The sequence below is a fragment of the Aethalodelphis obliquidens genome, unplaced genomic scaffold (assembly GCF_003676395.1).
Source record: "Aethalodelphis obliquidens isolate GAN/ISIS:26980383/991018 unplaced genomic scaffold, ASM367639v1 scaffold51, whole genome shotgun sequence".
Taxonomy (NCBI): Eukaryota; Metazoa; Chordata; class Mammalia; order Artiodactyla; family Delphinidae; genus Aethalodelphis; species Aethalodelphis obliquidens.
In genome coordinates this window covers 12234144-12243047 of record NW_020837995.1, presented here as the reverse complement: position 1 = coordinate 12243047, position 8904 = coordinate 12234144, and the positions used below count along the sequence as shown (strand labels likewise).

The following is an 8904-nucleotide window of genomic DNA, read 5'->3' as shown; positions in this document are numbered from 1 at the left end:
CTCTTAGCTTAATAATTAAAAACAAATTAGGATCAGGGTCAATAAAAATTAACTTTAAATTGGGCAATGTAGATTAAAGAAGACCTAATTCATTAAACTGAACAAGAAGGAATTAAGGTAAATTTTATTCACCAACTGTCTTTTTGCTTTAGTCAATTTTAATGTTTTGGAGAATTGGAGATAAGTTAACATGTTCTTCTGTGCTTAAGATACAGAAACCCTTTTGTTAGTGTTTCTTTGAATCATCATGTTAATAGAGATGAGCCATTCTTATAAAATATTTTATAACCTCTCTTTGAAATAAATGCAGGAATAATGCTAATACATGACCCTGATCAAAATACATTGCACCTTTATTATTTGCCTATGTTGCAAATATTTGTTTTTGAAATTCCAGCATATAACATTTACTCTTACTTGAATACTATGTATTCAGACTTGCTTTATCTTCCTATATTAACCAAGATATTCTACATTTTATAGCCTTTCCTAAATCATATAGCCTTCCATCAAAATTGTAACGGCTTCAGTCTAGGTGTCATAAATAAAAAATTCTTAGACCAATAAATATCTGCTTTAAAATAAGTATCATTGGGACTTCCTTGGTGGTCCAGGGGTTAAGACTCCACGCTCCCAATGCAGGGGGCCCGGGTTTGATGCCTGGTCAGGGAACTAGATCCCACATGCATGCCGCAACTAAGAGCCTGCATGCTGCAACTAAAAAGATCCCACGTGCCGCAACTAAGACCCGGCGCAGCCAAATAAATAAATAAACAATAAAATAAAATAAATATTAAAAAGATAAGTATCCCTATCACATATTTTACAAAATAATTTAATCCTCAGATTCTTACTTATCTTCAGCTGGAGTTGAAATTTATGTTTCAGATTCAATTAAACATGAACATTCATGCTTTGGAGACTCCAGCTGTTGGAAGAGGCTTTCTGAAAATTTTGTGAAAGCACTAAAAATTGACAGGGTTGGTCAAATCCCTTCCTGTCCAGTCCCTAGCCCTATGTTGGTGATAGTTAATGTTGAATGATTATGAAAGAGGGCAGTGAGGGAGTACAGCTCCCTCTTGTGTGCAAAACAGAAGATGCCTCTAGCAGGGATAGGGACCCGTTCGTTCATATATTCATCCATTCCATCCACAGACTGATTGGTAAGTATATGCTGCATGCAGGGGATGCAAAAATGGAAAGACAAAGTCGTCGCCCTTCAGGAGATTAGAAGCTAATGGGTTCTAAACGTTCAGACAGTTAGAGTGCAGTGTAATTATTGTGATTGTGAAGGTATGTTCAAAATGCAGTCAGAACATTAGAGGTGGGAACATCTACACTGGCCTGATGACGTCAGAGGAAACTTCACAGAGGTGGTAACACAAGCTGAGACTTGATGGGTGAAGAGTTTGCCATGGGAGTACGAGCATTCCAGACAGAGGAAATAGCATATACAAAGGCACGAAGGCTTGAAAGAGCGCGTCAGATTCAGGGAGAGGCCAGTAGTTTAGTATGGCTAGAGATTAGATTGCACAAAAGATGGAGATGGAAGTGCAGGTGGGACCAGATCACAAAGGACTTTGCATGTGATGGTGAGAAGATTAGATTTAACCCAGAGCAAAGAAGTGAAATGATTATATTTGCTTGTTAGAAGAATCGTTGTGGCCCTGGGCCAGATAGGATGAGGCTGAATTAGGGCAGAGGCAGTAGGGAAGGAAATGCCTGGGTGGTTTCAAGAAATATTTAGGAGGTAAGATGGTTCAGCTCTCTGGCTTATTTGATTGGGGAGGTGGTGATGCCACCAAAGAGACAAATAAAACAGAAGAAAAAGCAGAGTGGAGACCGTGAATTCAGTTTGGGACCTGTTAAATCCAAGGCATCCTCGGAACAGCCAAGTGAAATGTCCAGAGGATAGCTGGCCCTTTTGTGTGTGGAGCCCAAGTAGGGGGTCTACATGGAGACATAGATTTGAGAAGCATCAGCCATGGGAATGGATGCACTTGCCGAGGGAATCACGAAGAGTGCTGGAAGAAGAGCGTCAAGACAGAATCCTAGGGAGCATAAATGTTTAAGAGGGGAGAAAGAACTAGCAAAGGAGCCACAGAAGGGTTGGCCAAAGGCAGGAGACCCAGGAGAACATGGTGTCATTGAGGCCCGGGGAGGAAGCCTGAAGAAAGAGGCATTACTACAGAGAGATCAAGAATGATGAAAAGTGAAAATTTCCCTTTAGATTTAGCGCTTGGTAACCTAAAGGAGAGAAGTTGGGGATGGGAAGAAGCCAGATTCACTGAGGAAATAAGGCCGTGGACGTACATAGACTATTCTTCTTCCCAAAAGCCTGGCTGTGAAAGGGAGAGAGTGGCATAAGACAGTAGCTGGAGGGGACCCAAAAGGTCAAGAGAAAGAGTTCCTTTTCTTTGTGTTCTTAAGATGGGAGAAATGTAAGCATATCCTTGAGAGAAAGAGCCAGCAGAGAAAGAGAAGCTGAAAAGTCACCAAGAGAAAGGGGGAGAACTGATGAGAAAGGTGGTGGTGAAGGCAGGCAGGATTGGAGTCAGAGCCCAAGGAGAAAGGAGATACACATTCCTCTGGAATGGGAGAGTTGAAGAGTTAAGGGAAAAAAGCAAAACTTCATGTTAAAACTGAGACAGCGTTTATTTCACTTGCCCCAAAGACAGAATAAACATTTAAACTGTCTCTTTGTCTTTGCCTGATACCATGCTACTCCCCAGAGACAGCACCAGGAGGTGGCCAGCCTAGAAGGAGAGAGAGAGGTTGGGAGCTCCGATGTGTCACAGAGAATCACAGAATTTAGAACTAGAATGGGTCCTGGAGATCATCATATCCAACTGTAGAGGAGGAAGCCAAGAAACAGGGAGGTTGTCATTTGCCTGTCCAGTTATAAAATCAGTCAGTGAATGGGACTTTCCTGTCGGTCCAATGGTTAAGACCCCAGGATTCCAATGCAGGGGTGCAGGTTCAATCCCTGGTCTGGGAACCTAGATCCCACACGCCGTGCAGTGTGGCCAAAAATATTTTTAAATTAAAGAAAAAAAAATCAGTCAGTGAAGAACCGGAATGAGACCCAGAACTGATTCCTGCCCAGGGTTCCCATCAAGAAGGATTGGTGAAAGAGAGAAATGGAGTAATGAAATGTCCCCTCCTTCCCAATCTGGTAGCTTCCATTTATTAATATTATTCTGTTCCAGGTCCTATTCTTAACACTTTACAGACACAATCTTGTTTCCTATTCACAATGACCCTATGAAGTAAACATTATCATCATCATCCCTATTTTTAAAATACACCCAAGTCTCTGTAACTTGAAGAGGCAAAGGCAGAATTCAAACACAGAGCTGCTAAACTTCTAAGCTTATTCTTTCACTGTATCACTTAACCAGACACTACCTGGTCAGACTGTAACTTACAGAGCCTCCTGGGTACCAAGGCCCCAGTACAGATTATACACAGGGAAATGAGCAGAGCTGGGTTCGTTGATTGTAAGATGCATTTTTTTTTCACATTTTGACATCTCTGAAATTGAGGTGTGTTTTACCAGCGATGGCTGTCATTGTTTAATTGGCAGTGTTTTTTCCTCTTTCTTTCTTTGTGGTACTTAAAATAATGGCATGTCTTGCAATCATTCTGTCTGGATTTAAGAAAGCACAGTAAATTTAGGTGCCATTTCCCCAATATCCTGTCTGCAAAGAGACAAACTAGAGCCAAAATAGCTCTGAGATCAGGGGACAGACAGAAAAGAGCTAAGCCAGGGTTTGACCTGAAATGAAGCCTAGGAACTTAAATCAAGGAGGAAGGCTGCTGTTGATGATGTGTGGGGTAGAAGGACATCTGGCCCCAGCACTGTGCCCTAGTGGAGGGCAGGCTCCTTCACTGCCTATTGAGGTGAGCTCAGTTCAGCTTGATTGCTCTCGAGCTGCCAGAACAGGAGCCAGGGTGCCCAGGAAAGCTTGTCAGACCAGCCTGGGCAGTGCCAGGTCTGGGAATCAGCCCTCTGATGATGTAGTTGGATTATATACTTAGCAGAGCTATCTTGCCTTTGTTCTTTGGGGAGTGAGGAGGAAAGCCAACCTTTTTGTATCTGTACCATCTTTCAGCCTTATGCCTTCTCTTGACAGAAAATATAGCTCTTTCTATGTTCTGTGATCCATCTGCTTGTGCTGGAGGCCTGAGGGAGATACAAGAGAATTACATTTCTTAAGACAGTCCCAGAGGAAGCAGAGAAGCCTGGAGGGTAGTGGTGGCACTGGTTTAGGGGACCTGGGGGTTAGCAAGGGAGCATGGAGTGACAGAGACTGATTGCCAAGACCCTTATTCTCTCACAGCTAAAAACACGTGGAGATGGATGGCTGAGGGGTAGCGGAAATGGCAGTAACAGTGACGTCTGGTGAGCACCAGAGAAGAAGGGTGTGGTTTATTCTCTACTGGATCTCTGGCCCCAAGAACAGTGTGTGGCACATAGAGGGCACTCAGTAAACACCTGTTGTTGTAGAGCATCCGCCTCCCCTGAACAACCCCACCAGAATGGCTGCTTTGGGACACACATTCCCCTTCTACGCTGGCCCCAAGCCGAACTTCCCAATGGTCACCACCTTGGCCATCATCATCACCATCTTTATGACTTCACTGGTCACCTTCATCATCATCCTGCCAGGCATTCGGGGCAAGATGGTGAGAAACAAAACCAGCCCTGGAGACCCCAGCCCCAGAGAGACCTCGGCCTCGAGGTGAGGGGGCCAGACTTTCTGATTACAATCAGATTCAGGAAAGAGATTCTAGTCCCGAGAAAGCGTCACCCACCCTCCCAGCAGAGAGCTCCCTGCTCATTGATTCAACAGATAATTACGGAGTATCTATTATGGGCCAGGCACTTTGATCTCTGGTGACCAAGGGACATCAGTTCTAGAACACCCTTCCCGAGTCTGGAAAGAGAAAGGGTGGATTTGGAAGGAGGGTGCTCCATCCTAAACCCGCCCACCCTGTGATGCAGAGGCTGTTCCGGATCCTGCGAGTAGTGACCAGCTTATTCATTGGAGCTGTGATCCTGGGTGAGTGTGGAGTGTAGCTGACTTGGGCAGCTGCCTGCATCCCATCTCTTCTATCCTGGCTCCCTCACAGAGGCTCTGCTTCAGGGTGGGCTTCTAGACCTCCCTGCCCGCACGCCTCCCTCACCCTGGCCTTATCCCCTCACATCTACCTTTGCCCTGACAGGTGCAAGCCTCCTGGATGCATCTCTCCAACCTTCCTAACATATTTATTCAGAGGAAAGCAGGTCAAAATGAATGCCTTTGGGGACAGGGTCTGCGGAGGCTGGAGGGAGAGAACGGTGGAGGGCTGCTTGCTTTGCTTTGGGGATTAGGCGATAGGAAACACAGAAAGTCTCTATGTTGAAGCTCTCTGTGTTTGCCCAGCATGGTTTATTATGTTAATGTTTCCTGCCCCAGCTGCTTGAGTAGTTCTCCCTATATGGGGGCAGGAAGGGAGGACAGGGGGAAGAGGATTATGACCAGGGGAGATATTAGATTCTGACCCATTTATTCATTTATTCATCCCATACCTATTGTTGGCAAACTTACCATGAGCCAGGTCCTAGGCGGGTTAATGGATACACAACTATGAGCAAAACTGACATGGTCCCCTTGCAGCTCTCCCTCTGACTAACCCAGCAATGCCCAGACCTCCCTGAGTTCCTGAACATCAAACTCCCCAACCCCAGCCATGAATTTCAGTTCTGAGTGGTCTGTGGGCCAGGTCAGCACCAACACATCATACGAGGCCTTCAGTTCGGAATGCATCAGCACCGCTGTTGGGCTGCTGCAGATTGGGCTGGGAGGAGTCAACATCACGCTCACAGGTGAGGGGGGGCTCTTGCCTGGGAGAAAGGGAAAGCCTCTGCTCTGCGGCTTTGGGATCTATGTTGGGTGTGGTCTAAAGAGCTCTAGGATCTGGGCGGGGGGAGGTAGGAAGGGAAGTTCTCAGGCCTCAGAAGCTGCCTTCTCTCACTTGAGACCAGAGCCTGGTCTTCTTCCAGTGTGATAAGCCTCTGCCCAGGTAAATACCCACTCTGGCCCTCGGGTCCCTGCTGGGCACAGCTGCTCCATTCCCCAGGGACCCCAATGCAGCAGCTGAACGGAGACTGGCTATTACAACAAGGAGTCCACCTGGCGCCTGGGGGAGAACTACGCCGAGGAGTATGCCAAGGCACTGGAGAAGGGGCTGCCAGACCCCGTGCTCTACCTGGCCGAGAAGTTCACCCCACACAGCCCGTGTGGCCTGCATGGCCAGTACCGCCTGGCGGGACACTACACCTCGGCCACACTGTGGTGAGGGTGGGACGGAGGCCCTGCTGGCCTAGACCCAGGAGTGGGGTTCCTACCCATCTCTCCCCCACTCATGTGGAGACCCCTAGTGGGACAGTCTGGCACCAGTCACCACGGTGCTTGGTTGGGAAGCCCACAGGCAGGAATCCCTACCTCACCTCTTTGGGGTGTCCTCCACCTGGGCCCCTCCAGGTAGACGTTCACCCCAAACAAGGTAGAGGTGCCTGGGCCAGCCTTCCCCTGGCTCTCCAGGGTGGCATTCCTCTGCTGGCTGCTGGCGGATGTGATGCTGTCCATGCCTGTGCTGGTCTACGGTGGCCACGTGCTGCTGGCCACGGGTGTCTTCCAGCTGTTGGGACTGCTCTTCTTCTCCACGGCCATGTCACTCACCCTGCCCTGTCCCCTACGCTTGGGCACTGCCACACTGCACACTCACCGTGGGCCTGCCTACTGGATCACATTGACCACAGGTGAGGCCCAATCCTGAAGGCAGGGATGGGAGGACTCAGGGCTGGGGCCCGTCAGGTCCGTGGGGTTGAGCGTCTGCCTCCAGGGACCGAGAGGCACTTCAGGGGACCTTTCCCCTCTTTAGAGCCCCCTCCGTCTTAGATCCCTCATTGCTGTGTTTCCCCTTCTCAGACCCACAGCCCCTCCCTCCTCATATGTCCCTACTCCCCTGTGTCTTATCTCTGTCATGTCCCTCATCCCTTAACTCTCTGTTCACCCAGCTCTTCCCCAGATCTTACGATCTCATGTCCCCCCTTCCCCCAAACACTCTTCTCTGTGTCCCCCATTCCTAGAACACTTCTCTCTGCCTATTTCACATAGCCTTAAATTGCCCTGCAGTTTTATTGTCCTCTCCTGTCCCACTGTGTCCTGCCCTCCCCCCAGGGTTTCTCTGTTTTCAGAGTTCTCTCTCTCTCTCTCTCTCCTGGGATGTAATTGAAGGAGCACTGGGTTTAGAGTCCAAAAACTCAGAGCAACAGAGCCACACCAGCCATATGACCCTATGCCAGTCACTTCTCGGAGCCTAAGTTGCCCTGAAGCAGGGACGATATAGGCTTCCCTTAAGAGGGGTTCTAATGCTCTTAGCAGAAGATGTCCTTGGGAAGGTGTTACTATCACTAAGGCGGGATACTTGTTGCCTCATCCCCAGGCCTGCTCTGTGTGCTGCTGGGCCTGGCCATGGTGGTGGCCCACAGGCTGCAGGCTTTCTTCAGCCACTGTGGGAGAGGACCCTGTCCTGGAGTGGGATCCTGAGGAAGGGGGACTCCTGAGCCCTCGCTACAGGTCCACAGCTGAGAGTCTCGAGCCCCAGGACATTCCTCTGTCAGAGGCTTCCTCTGAGGTGCCCTGTGAGGAGTCTGACTTGCCCTGGAAAGTTCATCTCCCTGGTGGCCACCCGGACTTCCAATCTGGCTCCAGACTTCACTGGAACCCCCCCTCCAAAACACCACCAGAACTGCCTGCAGGATGGGTTGTATCAGGTTCCCAGCCCCAATGTGTAGGTGGAGTAGGAAAAGAGGCTCTACCTATTGATGTTAAAACATGAAACAAAACAAAAAGCCCTAAGGCAGATGTTGGGGCTGCCATAAACCCTGCTGCCATGCATGATGAGACCAAGCAGGGGCTGCCCCTCCTTCTGCCCAGCTACCCTGCCCTCCCTTGGGGCTTTGCCTCTTCGAGGTGCCATTTACTGAAACCCAGCTCCACCCACATGATGACAAACGTGTACGGGGGGCTTACAGTGGGATTCTCCCATGTTCCCTCTCATCCCTCTTCATCTCTTGTTTTCCTTTTTCCTGGCTCCCTTTTGTTCTCCCTTCACTTCCCCAGCTTGTGTGATCTCTTGGTACAATGAACGTACTGCGAGGGAGGAGAGACCAAACTTCTTGTTCTAGATCTAATATTAACCGATTGTGCCCCATTCTCTCTGAGCTTCAGTTCTCAAATCTGCCAAATAAGACTGTAGGACTTGCCAAGGACCTAAAACAAACAAACAAAAAATCCCGGGGTTTACAGCTTTATGCCTTGCTGACATTTACCTCGGCCTTCAGACACCACCCCTTTAATGAATAAAGTGAAGTTAGTGAATAAACTCCAAAATGCCATTTCTTCTTAGCCCCCTCAGCTGGGCCAGCAGAGGGGGATCCCACAGGGCCAGCGGGGGTGGAGGTGTGGGGGAATGACCTGCCTGGTCACTGCTACCATCCACTTGGGGTAGCTCAGGAAGATGCAGGCTCTGATTGTTCTTCTCTGGGCTCACTAGAGGGCACCCTCTCCCAGACCCTTTCCCGGGTTACTCTGCATTCTTCAGACACAGAGAATCCGGTGTCTGTGGCAAAGCAGAGAAAGAGTGTACTAGGCTGCCTCCAACCCAGGGAAGTCTCCCCAGAGCTCGTATCCCGAAAAGCCTTGAAAAGCCATGGAAAATAATGGGAGAAAGTTTAAAAAAAAAAAAGAAAAAAAGAAGAAAGTTTATTTACAGCTCACGCTGGGAGACTCTTTCCCGGGTGCAGGCGGCACATCTGAGGCCACTGGCCCTTTCCCCCCGCGCCCCCAGCGC

At 48.8% G+C, this 8904-nt stretch overlaps 1 protein-coding gene across 1 annotated transcript; it reads left to right on the top strand.

Annotated features, from left to right (window-relative positions):
• Positions 1–748: 748 nt before the first annotated feature.
• On the top strand, positions 749–8809 carry LOC113608121 (dual oxidase maturation factor 1). Its single transcript, XM_027084205.1, is given in 9 exon segments — positions 749–4405; positions 4511–4689; positions 5009–5066; positions 5735–5872; positions 6127–6149; positions 6151–6341; positions 6591–6808; positions 7495–7558; positions 7560–8809. Coding segments are annotated over 9 exon segments (1224 nt in total). The 5' UTR covers positions 749–4383; the 3' UTR covers positions 7891–8809.
• Positions 8810–8904: the final 95 nt, after the last annotated feature.